The sequence below is a fragment of the Marmota monax genome, unplaced genomic scaffold, assembly GCF_021218885.2.
Source record: "Marmota monax isolate L192 unplaced genomic scaffold, Marmota_monax_Labrador192_F-V1.1 WCK01_AAM20220418_F8-fsc00070, whole genome shotgun sequence".
Lineage (NCBI taxonomy): Eukaryota > Metazoa > Chordata > Mammalia > Rodentia > Sciuridae > Marmota > Marmota monax.
In genome coordinates, this window is record NW_026692116.1 from 3,754,385 (window position 1) to 3,774,021 (window position 19,637).

At 33.6% G+C, this 19,637-nt stretch overlaps 1 protein-coding gene across 11 annotated transcripts in view; it reads left to right on the forward strand.

The window, feature by feature from the left end:
- Nucleotides 1-19,637, forward strand: part of Ccdc18 (coiled-coil domain containing 18) — a 102,525-nt gene that overhangs the window by 76,385 nt on the left and 6,503 nt on the right. For 9 of the 11 annotated variants that reach the window (XM_058585247.1, XM_046461877.2, XM_046461925.2 and 6 more), the window contains 3 exons: nt 3,792-3,929; nt 7,161-7,361; nt 11,609-12,076. In XM_058585247.1, coding sequence (XP_058441230.1) covers nt 3,792-3,929; nt 7,161-7,361; nt 11,609-12,076 — 807 coding nt within the window. The remainder of the gene's footprint in view (nt 1-3,791; nt 3,930-7,160; nt 7,362-11,608; nt 12,077-19,637) is intronic. The other 2 variants (XM_046461909.2, XM_046461943.2) reach the window with 1 other exon arrangement.

A 19,637-nucleotide genomic window follows, 5' to 3' on the forward strand; every position in this document is an offset into this window, starting at 1 on the left:
GCTCTACCACTGAGCCACAACCTCACCCCAAGTGGAATTATTTAAGTAGTGTTTTTAATGCCAAGTACGGTGGCACACACCTAATTCAAGCTGTTTAGGAGACTGAAGCAGGAAGATTGAAAATGAAAGGCTAGCCTAGGCAACTTAGTGAGACCTCTCAAAACTAACTAAATAAATAAGGATTGAGGATATAATTCAGTGGCACAGGGGCCCTGAGTTCAATCCCCAGTAATGCTAAATAAATAAATATACATATGTACATATACATATATATATTTAAAAATGCCTTTTTTTCTGAGAAAAAAGGTAAAAAGTTGTTTTCTGGTCCAGGGATTGCAACCAGGGGCACTCAACCACTGAGCCACACCCCCCGCCATTTTTTATATTTTGTTTAGAGACAGGGTCTCGCTGAGTTGCTTAGGGGCTCACTAAGTTGTTAAGGCTGTGATCCCCCTGCCTCAGCCTCCCAAGCCACTGGGATTACAGGTGTGCACCACATAACCCGGTGGGAAAAATTTTTATTGCTTTGCTAGCAAAGGAGAAACAGGAGATTCCTGTCCTAGAAGCTGTGATCCTCCCCATCAGAGAGAATAGAGGGTTTTAAAAGAAGTCATATAAATACTTTTTAATATTATGTTTTAACCTCAAACTGAAGGTAAATTCATATATTTGTTTTTTGATGTTATTTTTATTGGTTCTTTTTAGTTGTACATAACATTAGGATTTATTTTGACATAATTGTAAAAGCATGGAATACAATTTGTTCCAGTTCAGTCCCCAGTACTTCCTTTTTCCCTTCCCTCCTCCCTCACCCTGTTCCCTTCCCTCTATTGATCTTTCTGCTATTCACTTATGGATTTTTTTTTTTGTTTTTTTTGTTTTTGGTGTCTTGTGGATATGCATTCGGGGGAGATTTACCAGTGGTATATTCATATATGTACAAAGGAAAGTTAGGTCAGATTCATTCCACTATCTTTCCTTATCCTATTCCTCTTCCCTTCCTTCCTTCCCCTTCATGTACTCCACTGATCTTTCTTTTATTTGTTTTTCACCCTCCACCTCCCCATTTTGGATTAGCTTCCACATGTCAGAGAAAACTTCAACCTCTGACTTTTGGGGACTGCCTCATTTCACTTAGCATTTTAGTCTCCAGTTCTATCCATTTACTGGCAAATACCATAATGTCATTCTTCTTTATGGCTGAGTAATACTCCATTATGTATATATACCATGTTTTCTTTATCCATTCTTCTGTTGAAGAGCACATAAGTTTGTTTCATAGATCAGCTATTGTGAATTGTGCTGCCATAAACATTGAGTGGCTGCATCATGTAGTATGTTAGTTTTAAATCATTTGAATATATACTGAGGAGTGAGATAGCTGGGTCATGAAGTTGTTCCATATCTAGTGTTTTGAAGAGTCTCCATACTGTTTTCCAGAATGGTTGCACTAGTTTGCAGTCCCACCAAAAATGATGAGTGTACCTTTTTCCCTACATTCTCGCTAACATTTATTGTTATTTATATTCTTGATAATATTGCCTTTCTTACTGAAGTGAGATGAAATCAACATTCCAACATGTTGGCACAGGAACCAACTTAACAGACTTCTAAAGCCCAAGAATTAAAATAAAAAATTAATAAGTGGGATGGCATCAAATTAAAAAGCTCTTTACAGCAAAGGAAAAAAAAGAGTGTGAAGAGAGAGCCTATAGAATGGGATAAAATCTTTGCCACCTGCTTCTTCTGAGAAGAAGTATTCATATACAGAACTCAGAAAATGTAACAGATAACTCAATCAGTAATTGATTCTTTTTATATTAGTCATTTGATTAGAATTAGTCTTTCTTGCATAAACCATACTCATTCTATCATCTCAAGTTTATTTTGGTTTCTTTAGAGAAAGAATAAAAAGATATTTGTAAATCAAAGTATGTTATATTTTTATGGTGCTTCCCATAATAATTTTTAAATTTTTTCTTAGTTATACGTGGACACAATATCTTTATTTTGTTTATTTATTTTTATGTGGTACTGAGGATCAAACCCAGTGCCTCACCATGTACAAGGCAAGCACTTTGCCACTGAGCCACAACCCCAGCCTGCGCTTCCCATAATATCTTACAACTATCTTTTTTAAAAATATTTTTTTAGATGTTGATGGACATTTATTTATTTATTTATTTATTTTGCTGAGAATTGAACCCAGTGCTTCACACATGCTAGGCAAGCACTCTACCATTGAGCCATAATCCCAGCCCTTTACAACTATCTTGACTGCTCCTAATTGTGTACCAAACGTTTGTGACTCACTTATACAACTGTTTCAAAACATACAATTTACTTTGCACAAAAAAAGTTTTCAGTGTTTATAATACTGTATACAATATTTCTGGGGGATATGTTCCAAGACCCCCAGTGGATGTCTAAAGTCACAGACAGTATCAAACTCTATATATGCAGCACTTTACAGCTTATCTTTGGCATATGTGGCATTTTGGGGCCATTATTAAGTAAAATAAGTGTTACTTATACATAAGTACTGAAATACTATGATAACCAAGATGGCTACAAGCTAACAGGCATAAACAATAAACAATTTAAGACAGACGGTGGCTATATAGCATATATTGTGTGGATATTTTAGACAAAGGGATGATTCACCTACTGAGCTGAATAGAGCAGAATGACAGATTTCATTATGACACTCTGAACATCATACATTTAAAACTAACTTTTCCTTCCTTCCTTCATTCCCAGGGACTGAACTCAAGGGCATTTAGCCACTGAGCCACATCCCCAGCCTTTTTTTTTTTTTTTTTTTGAGACGGGGTTGAAGGTTGAAGTCTTGCTAAGCTGAGGCTCCCAAACTCCTGAAATTACAGGCATGCACCACTACATCTGGCCACCTACCTTCTTTCCTTTCTTCCTTCCTTCCTTCTCTTCCTTTTCTTTTTCTTTATTGAGCTATATCCCCAGTCCTTTTCATTTTTTATTTTGACACAGTCTTGCTGAGTTGCTTAGTGTCTTGCAAAATTGCTGAGGGTAGCCTCCATCTTGGGATCTTCCTGCTTCAGCCTCCTGAGTCACTGGGATTACAGGTGTGGGCCACCATGTCTGTCTTAAATTATTTATGTAACTTTCCATTTAGTATTTTTGAACTGGGTTTTACTGCAGATTATTGAAACCACAGAAAGCAAAATCATCAAAAGCAAAAACCTAATTCATTTAAGGGGGGGACTTCTGTGTATAATAAAATTTCTTAATTAAAATAACAAGCACAGGTAGTATAAAGTACCATTAAATAAGTTTGGATAACAACAACTCATGGGCTGGGATTGTGGCTCAGTAGTAGAGCACTCACAAGGCACTTGGTTTGATCCTCAGCACCACATAAAAATAAATAAATAAAATAAAGGTATTGTTTCCATCTACAACTAAAAAAAAATTTTAAAAACCCTCATTCTTATTAAGCAAATAATGCAACTAGTGAGCAAAAATACAGAGTCATACCTAAGAAGGCATTATTATCTGCCAAAGTCCAGCATGCTGTGGTTATTAGTTTGTTTTTACAGAAAGTATTGGTTAGTGAACTTATGGGACCAAATGATACACTAATACTTTCCTACTCGTTGTCCCTGAAAAGTCTCAAAAATGTACCATTTAATTAATTGATTTTGAAGTATGTTTATATAAAGATTAAACTGCTTCTATTAATGCACTGGATTTGTTTAGCTATACTAACAAGATAAACAAATTATATAATCTTTACTCAATATGTCATTTTTAAGGAAGCACATGAAATTCACTTAGTTGAAGAATTGGGGGCTTCTCAAGTACGTGAAGCTCATTTAGAAGCGAGAATGCAAGCAGAAATCAAGAAATTGTCAGCAGAAGTAGAATCCCTCAAAGAAGCTTATCATTTGGAGGTAAAGAAAATTTTAATTTGTTATGATATCTCCCACTAAAGTGGGTTGACCTATCTGTACAAAAGTATGAGTCTATCTAGCTCTTAAGTGTTCAGTTCAGAATAATATATTGTGAGGTTTTTTTTTAATTTTTTTAATATTTATTTTTTAGTTATAGGTAGACACAATATTTTTATTTTATTTTTATGTGGTGCTGAGGATCGAACTCGGTGTCTCACACATGGTACGCAAGCACTATCTCTGAACCACAACCCCAGCCCCTTTATTCTTTATTTTGAAATAGGGTTTTACTTAGTTGCTTAGGGCCTTGCTAATTTGCTGAGGCTCACTTTCAACTAGTAATCCTCCTGCCTTGGCATCCCCAGATGCTAGGGGACTACAAGTGTGTGCTACTGTGCCTAGCTGTGGTCTTCATTTCTTAGCTACGCACACAATTTTACATATACAGTGAACTAATATACTGTAAGATTAAGAGCTTGAGTTCCTGAACCAGGCATTCTATGTCCAATACTTGCTTATGGCTAAGCACATTTATGACCTTGGACAAATTACTTAACCTTTCTGTCTAAAGTGGGTATAACGGTTCTATCTCATAGAACTTTGGTGAGAATTAAATGAATTAATACAGTAAAGTTCTTAGACCAAAGCCTGGCCCATCATTTTTATGAATTCTAAAATAGTACTTCCAGAAAACTAATTGGAAATATTTAATAGCTGACATAAACAGTTTCATGTGATGTCAGTCTGTAGTGCTTTGTAATTTCCAACATTTGTTCTAATAGTAAATTAGAGAGGCAATATTAGGACTTTTGTAATCTATCAGTGTATCATGAGCCTTTATGGACAAAGCAAGTATTATTGATTAGAATAGTATTTTTCAACTTTTAAAAACTACATTTGAAAATATTGCCCAAAATCTTTGTATATGATCTAAAAAATTTCTCTTTGAGCTTGGTCCTAATAAAACATTTTTCAATAAAATAAGGGTTGCAGATACATTTGTATTAAATTCCTTTGGTAGGGATTTGATAACATTTTTGTGAGGGATTGGTAGGTCTGTATCCAGTTCTCAGGCCAAGAGCTTATAACTCTTGGTCTTTAGAGACAAATGTGAATTTTATTAGACTTAACATAATTATTTAATTGATATTATCTACTCAGTTTAGTGACTCTCAGTAATAATTAGTTCATCTCAAGTGTTTGACCTTCACTCATCATTACACTTATATATATGACCTTTATTCTTTTTTATCTGTAATTATCCAGTTGTGTACTTTTAGTTTTATAATTACCTGAAATTATTTAGGAAAAATTGCTTATATAAAATAAGCTGTAAAAAATTTGTTCTAGTGTTGCTGTTTAGTATTTGATGCTAATATTTTTATGTCTGTCATAAAAATGTATAATATAGTTTTCTACATTTAGGTGGCTGACAAAGATTTATTTATTTTTTGTAGTGCTGGTGATTAACTCAGGACCTCACACATGGTAGGCAGGCACTATACTGCTGAGCAATATCACCAATCCAACAAAGATTTGTTTTTAAAGTGTGTGTTATTTGAATGTAAAGCTGAGAGGATACAGTATTATCGTAATAATTAGAAAAAGGGATCTTAATTTTTAACAATATTCTTTTTTTAAAATGCAGGCTTCAGAACTGTCGGAAAAGTCACTTAATAATTGCAAAACTCCTGATTTTTTGAGATAAAAATGAGATTGTTTTAACCTTTCATTGTGGAAAATTTTAAAGATATTCAAACTAGCATAGCATAAATAGTGCAAATCCTACGTTTACTGTTCAGCAGTTATCAACTTGTGACCAATTTTATTTAATCCATCAATATGTTGCCCACTTCTTTAATCTAAAAGGGAATACTTTAGGGAATGAAAAGCAGTGTTGTTAATAATGACACTAGGACATCAGGCATAAAACCCAGAAAATAAAAGAATTGTGTCCATCTACAACTAAAAATATTTTTTAAAAATGCCTTTATAGCCATCTTACTTCAGTTAGAATGGCAGTGATCAAGATTACAAACAACAATAAATTCTGGCGAGATTGTGGAGAACACTTGGACATTGTTGGTGGGACTGCACACTAGTTCATGTACTCTGGAAAGCAGTTTGGAGATTACTCAAAAAACTAGGGATGGTGGGGCTGGGGTTATGGCTTAGTGGTAGAGCAACTCGCCTGGGTTTGATCCTCAGCACCACATAAAAATAAATAAATAAAATAAAGTTAAAAAAAAAAACTAGGAATGGAACCATCATATGACTCAGCTATCCCACTCCTGGGTATCTTCTCCCAAAAGCTCTAAATCGGCATACTAGAATGAGGCAGCCACATCAGAGTTTATAGTAGCACTATTTGCAATAGCTAAATTATGGAATCAACCCAGATGCCTGTCAGTAGATGAATGGATTAAGAAATTGTATATATATATGTTCAATGGAGTTCTACTCAGTTATTAAAAAGAATGAAGTCATGGTATTTTCATGAATGAAAATGGAGAATATGCTAAGTGAAATTAGCCAAACTCAAGAAACTCGAAGGTTGAATGTTATCTCCCCAGTGGTAAGCTAGAGTAAAATAAAAGAAAGGTAGAGGGAAGGATAAGATTACATAAAGAGCCAATCAAATGCAAATTAATGAATGAGTGAAAGGAAGTCTAGTAGATAGAGGAAGGAGAAGAGAGAAGGGGAGGATGGGAGGGAAAAGGGGTGATGAAGAACTGAAATTGATTTACATGCATGTCTGAGTTTGTCAGGATGAATTCAACTACTATGTATAACCATAAAGATCTAATTAAAAAAAGGGACACATTGATAATATAGCATGCAAAGGTCAAAATTTAAATAAGTATGTTTTGTATAACTGAGCAATTAATTATAATAAAGACCTTTTTAATACTAGATAAATTACCAATAAATTCTCAAATTTAGAATTATCTAAAAAAAAATGCCTTTATAATTTAATTGTTCAAATCAGGATCCAAATAGAGTCCATTGCATGTGATTAACTGTTAAGTAAATGGAAAACAATGTGTTCCTTCACTCCCTTTTTTCTACTAGTATTTTATTTGTTGAGAAATTAGATGTTTGTGTATTTAAACAGAATTTACTTTCTTTTAAGAAAAAGTAAGTGGTAGTAGCCAAGTATTAGAATGTTGTTGAAACCAACTCCACCCTATTTTCATTCTTTTTTATTTTTACAATTTGGGGGCTATGTAGATGATTTCACATCAGGAGAACCATACAAAGTGGAAAATATCTGCTGACTCTCAAAAGACTTCTGTTCAGCAGCTAAATGAACAATTAGAGAAGGCAAAACTGGAATTAGAAGAAGCTCAGGACACTGTGAGCAATTTACATCAACAAGTTCAAGATAGGAATGAAGTAATTGAAGCTGCAAATGAAGCATTACTTATTAAAGTAAGTAAACATCTAAGTAATGAAACATATCTATGAAAAAGTAAATTTATGGGCTGGGATATGGCTCTGTTGTTAGAGTGCTTGCCTCGCATGCACAAGGTCCTAGGTTCAATCTCCAGCACTACCAAAAAAAAAAAAAGTAAATTTATGGCCTTTTTTTCCTGTTCTTATAGTTTGTAAAGGACTTTATGGCCAATTATTGACCTGTTTGAATAAAAAGCATTTATTTAGAAGGTAAATTTGAGAAATTATTAATATGCTGTACATCATATTACCCAAAAGAAATAATTTGTATAATTTATTTTTATTTTTATATTTTTAAAACTTACTTTTTAGTTGTAGTTTGACAGAATACCTTTATTTTATTTATTTATTTTTATGTGGTGTTGAGGATTGAACCCAGGGCCTCACACGTTCTAGACAAGCTCTCTACTGATGAGCCACAACCCCAGCCATAATTTGTATAATTTAAATATAAACCCATGTAACAAATAACAATGATGTTTGAGGGATTTTTACTAAGAAAGTTGAAGCATTTTTCAAAACCAATAAAATTTCTGTAAAATTTATAAAGTAGAAGTACAAAATTATACTTAGAACTTTTTTAGTGGACTTAAACATGATTTTTAAAGTAGCCTGTTGTTATTTATTTACTGTTGTTATTTATTTGTTGATCTTGAAAGTTTGGAATTTGATTTTTTGGGGGGGTGCCAGGGGCTCTGGGGATTGAAACCAGATGTACTTTACCAGCCCTTTATTTTTATTTTTTATTTTGAGACAGGGTTCTCACTAAGTTGCCAAGGTCCTTGCTGAGTTGGTAAGGTTGACCTCAAACTTGTAATCCTTCTGTCTCAGCCTTCTCAGTCACTGGGATTACAGGCATGTGCCACTGCACCTAGCTGGAATTTCAAATTTATATCAATAGAATGCATAGAGATTAAAAAGTTAACATTGGTTCAAAACTGCCAATATATAAGTAGAGTTATCAATGAAGTCCTTAAAAAAAATAACAAATAATAAATAACTTTTCTAGCAAAATGGAAGTTATAGAAATGGAAAAACTTAACCAAATAATATGTTAGAAATCTTTCTAATTCTGTACTAACCTGAGCATTTAAATTCTTTTTTGTCATACAGTTGATATTTATGGTAGTAGATGAAAGCTGAGTAGACATAATCTAAAATCATATTTAGGGGTTTAAGGTATAATCAAGGAGTAGAGTATATTACAGTAATTATTTCTGCTTACTTGCTGAATATTATCAGTGAGGTTAATGCAGTTTGACTGTAGATATTAATCATTTACAAGATTTTTAAGTTTATCTACTTAGGAAATTGCAAAATTAGTGGCTGTGTTTAATAGCCTTGCATGTGTGTTATGGAGATACTAGGGATTGAACCCAGGACATTTCACATACTAGGCATGTGATCTGTCACTGAGCTACCCTTTTTATTTTAACTTTTTTTTTTTTTTAAATTTTGAGATAGAGTCTTGCTGAGTTGCCCAGGTCTGGAACTTTTGATCCTCTTGACTCAGCCTCACAAATAGCTGGGACTATAAGATGTGTCACCATGCTGGGTCAGGAGTAGCCATTCATAAATGAACCATAGATATAGAGAGATCTTTTTTTTTTTTTTTTTAAGTATTGTTTAGTTGTCAATGGACCTTTATTTTATTTATTATATGTGATGCTGAGAATTGAACCCAGTGCCTCACACATGCTAGGCAAGCACTCTGCCACTGAGCGATAACCATAGCCCCTAGAGAGATCTTACAATATGTACTATAATTAGCCACTAAAGCAGTCAGAAAATAGAATTCCTTTGTTATCTGACACAGCTCTCAAAGACAACCTCAATAGGCTTTAAAGTCTAAACTGAAGAGGAGTTTGGAAGATAAAAGAGAAAGAAGAAAGTCTAATAGAAGTGTTGAAACAGACCAAGTACAAGTAGATATAAATAATAGGAATCAGTTCCATTGACAGCATATATGCTAGTATTTGAGAGCAGTTGGAACATAGGCAAAGCTAAGACAGTGATGGCACACTACAGTAATGTTCACACAGTGACCTTCTTTTTGGGGGGATGGGGGGGTTTTACCCGGGATTGAACTCAGAGGCACTCAACCACTGAGCCACGAACTCAGAGGCACTCAACCACTGAGCCACATCCTCAGCCCTATTTTGTATTTTATTTAGAGACAGGGTCTCACTGAGTTGCTTAGCACCTCACTTTTGCTGAGGCTAGCTTTGAATTCACAATCCTCCTACCTCAGCCTCCCAAGCCATTATGATTACAGGTGTGCGCCACCACAGCCAGCTCACAGTGACCTTTGAGTCTTAAGAAAAAGGTTAACCAGATGTGGTGGCACACACCTGTAATCCTAGCAATTTGGAAGGCCGAGGCAGTAGGCTGGCCTTGGCAATTTAGTGAAACCCTGTCTCAATATAAAAATACATACATACATACATATTTATTTATGTAAATAAATAAATAGCGCTGGGGATGTAGCTTAGTGGTATAACACCCCCAGTAGTTGGAAGAAAGAAAGAGGGAGGGGAAAAAAAGGAAAAGGTGAATTGTTTTTAGTATATTCAATATGCTTCCTTTTATTGAAAAGTTATGTTTTCCTACTTATCTGAGAAATGTTTCTTAATTGTTGCAAGATAACGCATGACAGGAAAACATACCCTAACTCTAGCTGTGTACAATCCTATGTCAACTCTATAACTACTTTATTAATTGTAGCCAAAAAATGTGAACTTAAGGTTTACTATAAAAAATTCTCAAGGGCTGGGGTTGTGGCTCAGCATGTGTGAGACCCTAGGTTCGATCCTCAGCACCACATAAAAAAAATAAAATAAAATAAAAGGTATTGTGTCCAACTACAACTAAAAAATAAATGTAAAAAAAACAATTCTTGAAAGCAGGGTACTGTGGCTCATGCCTATAATCCCTTGAAGGATAAGAAAGGAGTACTTTGAGTTTGAGGCCAAACTGATCTACACAACAAGACCTCACCAAGGCTGGGGATGTGGCTCAAGCGGTAACGCGCTCACCTGGCATGCGCGGGGCACTGGTTTCCATCCTCAGCACCACATAAAAATAATAAATAAATAATATAAAGATTTTGTGTCCACTGAAAACTAAAAAATAAATATTAAAAAAAGCTTCTCTCTTTCTCTCTTAAAAAAAAAAAAAAAGAAGAAGAAAAAAAAAAGACCCCACCAAAACAAAAACTTGTCACTCTTTCTAGTCACTTAAAAGTAAGTTATTTAAATAAAATAGTACACAGTCCTAAAAGAACTGGAATGTGGGAGTTAAAAGTTTCATTTTCATTTTGTTTTGTATACTGTTGTTATAACAGTTTCAGTTTTAGGGACAGTATTTTTAGGGAACAAACTTAAAAATAGAAACTATCAGATTAAAAGTGATTTAAAAATATATATCTTAAATATACCTGTAAAAAAAAAGGAGATTCATTTAAACAGGAGGCTACTATTATTTGAGGGGGGAGGGATTACTGGGGATTGAACTCAGAGGCACTGACCACTGAGCAATATCCCCAATATTAAAAATAGAAAATTTTAATATTTTATTTAGCTTTTAGTTAAAATTAAAATACCATCCTTTTTTTCTTTTTCTTTAGGCTTCTTGATTTTGCAGTATAGATCTCATTCTCAGTATCCTGGTACAGCTCAGAGTACCCAATGAAAGCATGGGAAAATAACAGAAATATAATGTGTAATAAGATTGATTTATTAAAGATTATACCCTCTAATTTTTTTCTCAAAATAATTCTAATTTACGAAAGCAGAATAGCTGATAATATATTTATTTCCTTTTAGAAATTCTGAAGGTAGTCTTTGTGTATACCATGTATCTCTATATATTTGCAGAGAAATTTTTAGGTGTAAGATTTTTATTTTTGAATAGAAATTAAAATTGTCATTAACACTAAAAAAAATTCTATAAGGAAAACCTAGTATTTATGGAATTCCATAGGCTACTTTAGACATATTTTGAATGAACATATGTAATTGTCTCAAAATGAAGCTATCTTAAATAGTAGAGTGTTTAAATAGCCCTTGGAAAATTCTTAAAGAGTTGCTGTCAAGATCTTAAGTCCTGTTCTGAGATGAAGGTTGACATAGATGACTTCTAAGAGTTTGATTTTCTAGGTTGTTTATTCACTTAACAAAAATATACTGAGTACCTTCTATGTACTGTGTTTAATTTTTCTGTAGGAATCAGAATTAACCAGATTACAAGCCAGAGTTTCTGGACATGAAAAGGCAGAAGACATCAAGTTTCTACCAGCTCCCTTTACACCTCTACCAGAAATTATGCCTGATAGTCAAGATCCAAAGTTTACTAAACATTCTCACACATCTGTTTTCAAGTGCAGAAAACTACGTCGCTCTATTAGTGCCAGTGATCTTAGTTTCAAATCTCATGGTAATGAAGATCTTTCTGAAGAATTACTACAGGACTTAAAGAAAATGCAATTAGAACAGCCTTCAACATTAGAAGAAAGCCATAAGGAACTGACTTATACCCAGTCAGACTCATTTAAATCTCACACATATACCATAGAGGATGATAGTTCTGAGAGTAATGATTTTACTACTCTTAGTGGGATGCTGAGATACATAAACAAAGAAGTGAGACTATTAAAAAAATCTTCTATGCAAACAGGTGCTGGTTTAACTCAGGTATGTATCTTATGATAAGTTGTAACAATTTGTCTCTGATAAATATAATTTTATTACTTGGAAGAAAATATATACATTGAATATTATATATATATAATATATACATATATATGTATGTATGTATGTGTGTGTATATATATATATAGGTTGAGTATCCTTATCCAAAATGCTTGGGACCAGAAGTGCTTTGGACTTCTTCAGGGTTTGGAATATTTACATGTACATAATGAGATATCTTGAGGATGAAACTCAAGTCTGAATGTCAAATTTACTTATACTTCACATATAGCCATCCTAAAAGCAATTTTATAAATAGTAATTTGTGCCTAAAACAAAAACTTCACAGTGTGGAATTTTCCACTTGTGATGTCATGTTGGTACTCAAAAATTGTCATGATTTAGAGCATTTTGGCATATGTGGCTCAGTGGTAGAGTGCTCACCTAGCATGCACAGGCACTGGGTTTGATTCTCAGCACCACATAAATGTAAAATAAAGATATTGTGTCCACCTAAAACTTTAAAAATAAATATATTTTTAAAAAATTTTTCAGATTTTCAGGTGAAAAATACTCATCCTGTATATATTTGTGTGTGTATATGCATTTTTATTTTTTATTCTTCAACCATTATTTAAGTCAAGCATGCCATGTCATGAAAATCTTCTTGTGTTTGTCTTAGATCAGTAACGGTCATATAATGTAAGTGCTAGAAAAGAATGAGAATAGGTACTTTTCTTTTGTGATAGACAAATTGAGAAAATTTAAGACTTAAATTTCACAGAAAAACAACTTTAAAGTGTCTAGGAAAAAACTACTAAATTTTAAAAAGATTTTAAATTTTATACATAAAGTATAAAATATATGTTAAAAATATATATATTTAGCTGGGCGCAATGGCACATGCCTGCAATCCCATGCAATACACATGCCTGTAGTCTACATTATGTAAATACTGTCCTTCAGATAATGTCAGCTATTTTTAGATGCTCTTTTGCCTCATTTTCAAACACATTAAGGTAGCTTTTTAGAAAAAGATTTTTAAGAATAAACCTAAGACAAAGAGTGTTGCAGCCTCTTTTCATGTCTTCCTATCCCTCCTTATATTTAAAAGAGTGTAATTTTCTATTCATAGCAAGAAAATGTATAAAATAATAATAATATTAGTAGTAGAACAAAATTTACAAATTTTGAAATTTCAAGTATTTAACAGTGCAAGTGGCATAATAAGTAAGGCAATACTGAGTAACATTTTAAAAAATTAAGTTCAAAATGTGATTTGCAATAATGAAAATACCTGTAATTTCTTTTCCATCTTTTAACTTCTTGGGTTTCTCTGCTGAATAGAACTATTGAATGTTACTATTCCCTGCATGCCTTCAAGAGTTTTTAATCAGCTTTAATTTTGTAAAAAAAAAAAAAAAAGGTCTTCTGTTAATATAGAGATAGGAATTGTGAAATGTAAACTTAACTCCCTTTAGAAAAACTTGTTAATTAAGGGATAGCAATTTACAATGACTTCTACCAAATTTATTATCCATTTTATTTATATTATTCTGTGTGGATTGGTAATTGCACTAATTGTTTTTGTTTTGTTTTGTTTTTGTCTTTTTTGGGAGGTGTACTGGAGATTGAACTCAGGGGCACTCAACCACTGAGCCACATCCCCAGCCCTATATTATATTTTATTTAGAGACAGGATCTCACTGAGTTGCTTAGTCCCTCACTTTTGCCAAGGCTGGCTTTGAACTCGCGATCCCTCTGCCTCAGCCTCCAAAGCCACTGGGATTACAGGTGTGCGTCACTATGCTTGGCACACTAATTGTTTTTATAAGACATTTTTGTACATTCTATATGTTTTTGTAATAGAGTTTTCATTCAGTTAAATTTATGAAGTGAAAAATACAAATGCAAACAAGTCAGTACCATCATTGTCCCTGCCCTTTTTCTTAAAGACTTATGTCTAACTGGATAGCTACTATATCAATTATACAATGAAAAATGTTGAGCTATGTATAAAAGTTCCTGTACTTATTAAACTGCCTAAGATTTGATATCTGCTGTAATAGCTTACAACCTGTTAATAAAGCTAAGGCAAATAATAGAAATTTTTAAAATATAACTCCATCTCGGTGAAATTTTCCCTGTGAAAGTCTAATAAAATCTAGCATTTGAAACTGTGGTTGTGTTTATTAGATATTATTTATTCAGATATTTAATTTATTCATAGACATTTCTTTTTTTCTTTTTTTTTTCGTTGTCTGATTTTTTTTTTTTTGATATCAAGAATTGAACTCAAACTTTTTGAATTTTTTTATTACTATTATTTTTTATTTTGAGACAGGGTCTCTAAGTTGCTCAGGGCCTTGCTAAGTTCTGAGACTGGGTTTGAACTTAGGATCCTCCCAAGCCTCTGAGATTATGGCATGAGCCGTTATAACCAGTAATTGTCTGAAATTTCTATAATCTTGATCTGGATGGATCAGGGCAAGGCCTCAAACCACTTCAAAACTGTTGTGGCAAGCACACTTGTGCACAGGGTCGTTGCAGACCCAAATATGTAAAGATTTGTTATCAATAAATATTTATTGAGCACCTACTATATATCAAGCACTGGGATTATAGAAACAAATAAAAGTGACCAATATCCTTTGCACATGGAGCTTACATTTTAGCGGGGTAGAGAGTAAATAAGTAAATAGATTATTGTTATAAAGCCAGAGTTTTTTTTTTAATACTTTCAAAGGGATTTTTTAATGATTTTATTATTTTTTTTAAATACACAACAACAGTGGAATGCATTACAATCCTTATTACACATATAGAGCACAATTTTTTGTATCTCTGTATATAAAGTATGTTCACGTCACTTTATGCCATTATACATGTACTTTTTTTTTGCATTACAATTCTTAATACACATATATACCACAATTTTTCATATCTCTGTATATAAGGCATGTTGATACCCAATTCAAGTCTTCATACATGTACTTTGTATAATAATGCCAGGTTTAAAAACAAAAAAAGTGTTAGGAAGAAAAGCCGGTAAGCAAATCGAATGGGAGCCAGGTGCCTATAATGCCAGCAGCCTGGGAGGCTGAGGCAGGAGGATTGCAAATTCAAAACCAGCCTCAACAACTTAGTGAGACCCTCAACAACTTATTGAGACCCTGTCTTAAAATAAAAAGTGGCTGGGAATGTGGCTCAGTGGTTAAGTGCCTGTGGGTTCTGGGTTCAATCCCTGGTACCAAAACAAACAAACAAACAACTTTAGATTTAGCTGGGTGTGATGACACATGCCTGTAATCCTGGCTACTTGGAAGGCTGAGGCTGGAGGATTGCAAAATCAAGGCCAGCCTGAGTAATTTAGCAAGACTTTGTCTCAAAAATTTAAAAAGGGTTGAGAATATAGCTCACTGTTTGAGCCTTGCCTTGCATGTGGGGGTCCTGCCTCCAGTCCTCAATACCATGAAAAACAGTGACCAAAAAAGATACAATTAGAGAGGTAGAGGGACTGGTCTTAGGTAAAAAGGAAGAAGTTTATTGACTGTAGTAAGAAGAAGAGCAAAAAATGTGGGAATAGAAACACATGGACTAGAAGGTTTGGTGGTGGTAGAAGAATTTATTGATTAACAAACAGGGCTATTATCTAAGTTAGGATAAGGCATTGGAGATTTAAAAGCAAAGAAGGTATATGAAATAGTTAACTTGGAGAATGGGAGAGTATAGGTAAAATAGGAAAGTTTAATAGAGTTACTAGCCAGGTAATTTTGTCATGTGGGACCAACCCTGTAAATCATAGGACCAGATCTGGCATTGTTTGTCCCTGCCTATTACATTGCAGAAGCAGGATTTCCCTTTCTCTTCAATTTAGTGACAACTCAAACTACCCTCACAGATTTCTAGAATGTTCCCTATAGGTCATTACTGTTCCTTTCAAGAACCTCTGCCCTATTCCAATGACCCTTAGAATCAGGTGTGTAAGGGTCTATTTTTGGTAGAAACAAAGCCTAATTTGTGCAGGATAATTTTGATAAATGTAGTGACAGATTGTGATCATAACAAGACATAGCATTTACTATATATTAGGCACTGAATAATTAACATAAATGAACTCCTAATCTTTATAATAGCTCAGTAATAGTACCTGCAATAGTTATTATTATTATCCTAATAGTACAAAGTAATAGTACTTAGTAGGGCTGGAGGTGTAGAGGACTTGCCTGGCATGTTCGAGACACTGAGTTCTCGCAAAACACACATACACAGAGAAAACCTAATAGTTCTTCTATTGTAATGAATAATGTCATTGTCCCCATTATTACACATGAGTAAACTGAGTCCCTGCTCTGTACTATACTGTTTACATTGATTGTGTTTATATCCTCTTCAGTAATTTCTGATTAAATAGATTGGTCTTGAAGCTGCTTAGTCAATTAGGGGTTAGGAGAGTAGAACTTAAAGTTAATACACAATTGATAGAATGATTACTTATTCTGTAGGTTATTGGAATATGCAGATGCATTTGAATATCTTGTCATTTTATGTTTTATCAAGGAATTTTACCATTCCATTATCATAGAAGCTTAGTACTAAACTAAAATATTCAAAATTCTGTACCCAATTAAATTCGTAAAATCAAAAGTTAAATTCCGTGCTCAAATAGTTTTGTTTATTTTGAATGATGTTCTACTGAGTTTTAAATTCATTAACCACAGTCAGTACTTAGAACTTAAAGGTCACGTGGAATTCTTACACCTCATGTGCCTCAATCACATTCCCTAGATCAGCTCAATTTTGTCTTTGATAGAAAGGACTGGCTCTTTGGGTTGCTCAAAGCTCCATTCATTGCTCCATTTTTTTCATCTCTACGATGTTTACTAGACAAATGCTCATCTTGACTTTTTAGTTTTCAAGTGACTGCTCCTTGTATATTATACATTTCTCTTAAGGGGCAAGGGTAATTGAAGACATCTTTTTGCTGCTTTTTCTGATGGGTCTCTATTTCTTTCTTCTCTAATTTCACTATTCTTTGTTTTTTGTCTTTTTTTCCCTTTAATGGAAGGTAAGAAAATTCAGAGATAAAACTGCTATTGTTGAATGAAACTTTGACTTGCTCTACCTTTACTGTTAAATGACTTCATGGTCATTCACATGTATGTTACCTTAATAAATGTATACCACTTGTAAATTTTTTAAAAAATAAGAGATTTTTTTTTTTTTTAATTGGAGTGTGGAGACTTGATCTGCAGTCTAGTTCTGATCCTCAGTGTATTATGCCCACTATTAAGTATGACATTACGTTGATCTCTAATTTACAGGGAGGATTTTAAAACTCTTTTAAGGGCTGGAGTTGTGGCTCAGTGGTAGAGCACTTGCCTGGCACATGTGAGGCGCACTGAGTTTGATTATTAGCACTGCATAAGGATAGATAGATAAATAAATAAATAAATAAAGTGTTGTGTCCATCTACAATTAAAATAAATATATATTTAATTTATATATATAAATATACATAAATATATATGTCTATATATAAATTTATATAGAGAAAGACATGTATATATTTATAACAAAAACTCTTTTAAGCCAGGCATGGTGGTATTCACCTGTAATCCCAGTAGCTTGGGAGGCTGAGACGGGAGAATCATGAGTTGAAAGCCAGCCTCATCAACTTAGAAAGGCCCTAAGCAACTTAGCAAGACCCTGTGGCTAAATAAAAAAGGATTGGGGATGTGGCTCAGTGGTTCAGCATCTCTGGAGTCAATCCCCAGTACAAAACAAAAACAAAAACAAAAACAAAAAAAACCTTTTAAGCCAGAGAGACTCTGTTTAAATGAAATGTGAAGAAACCAATTATGCCAAACAGATACGAAAGTAGTTAGTTTGATTAGTGAATTGTGCCTGAACTCATTCATCTCTTTTCATGGTGCTTATACAAAGGCCCTAGAATAGTCCTGAATTAATCATTAAGAAAAATAAGCAGGAGTTTCAGGCACCAAGGAAAGGGGAGCTCCATAGAAATTTTTGTCCTAATTATGGTGTCTTTAACTTCTTCACTGCTATACTTGACTTTTTAAATAATTGTCTTTATCTGCTATGTTAAAAAAAATATTTTTTTAGTTGTCAATGGACCTTTATTTTATTGATTTATATGCGGTGCTGAGAATCGAACCCAGTGCCTCACACATGGGAGGCAAGTGCTCTACCACTGAGCCACAACCCCACCCATGTTCAAATGTAATCTGCACTGTTAAAAAAATCATTAAGTGACTAAAGTTTAAAAGTTTAGTTTGAAGTTGTCATGAGATGTTACTACTACTCATGAGATATCGTAAATTGTTTCCTACACATGATGTAACTTTAATTTCTGTGAAAAATCAAATCAGCCAAGTCTATAGAGAATTTAATTCATCATCTGATTTGTGTAAAGAGCCCTTAAGCAATGCAAAGGCTGGGGTCATTATTGTTGGGCTCTATGTAGAAAATCAACTGCTCAGAATGTAGCCCTACTCTACAATGCATTCCTAAAATCCACTGGTACAGTACTGGTTGTGGTGGCGCATGCCTGTAATCCCAGTGGCTGGGGAGGTTGAGACAAAAGGATTACAAATTCAAAGCCAGCCTCAGCAATTTAGGGAGGACTTAAGTAACTGTGCGAGGCCCTGTCTCTAAATAAAATATTAAAAATGGATGGGGATGTGGCTCAGTGGTTAAGTGACCCTGGATTCAATCTCCAGTACCAAAAAAAAAAAAAATCCCCTGGTACAATGGAAATTGGCACATGAGAAGGGCTTAATTAATGTTAGTTTCTTTTTTTGTTGCAGCCCTAATAAAGATTTTCTAATGGTTAATAATTCATATTCCTATCTTGGCAATTCTATTCACAATCAAGACTATAACATAGAGTCTAACATAGAACTTCTAACTCTGAGAAAAGCTCAGAACTTAAAAAGTTATACAGTTTTGAACACAATTTCAGAGAGCTCAGAGACTTCACAATAAGAACTATTCTAATCATTTTTTTGATCAGAACAGTGGATGTTTATTAGGAATTTATAAGAAAAGTATTGTTTGTATTCATTTTATTCTAAAAGGGGGTTGTACATAGTTTACAAAATATGGTACATATGAAAAATTAGAAGTGAGAAAATCGGCTATAGGGAAAACAAAAATAGGCCAAAAATGAGATGAAGCAGGAATATAGGGAAATACCTAGGTACACGATAATATTTTCAAATTCATAGCCCAGGTAAAGTCCAAGATATGACAAAAATATTTAACTTGTATTTTTTAAATCTCCTTTTCCTCTATCTTCCTACTTTTCTTTGTTGTGCATACAAACATCTATCTTCTTTTTCTTTCTATCCTTAAGACTTTTTTCTTTTTCATGTGCCTTTGAACTATAAGAGGACACTGATGCCTACATCTGTTATTTTGATATGCCATTTTGAGTTTTAAAATCACTTTAGTTTAATCTGTACTCCCATCTACTCCTCCAGAATTACTTGCTATCTGTATCCATGTGGTCTATTATTGACTTTCTGATTCATATTTTGCA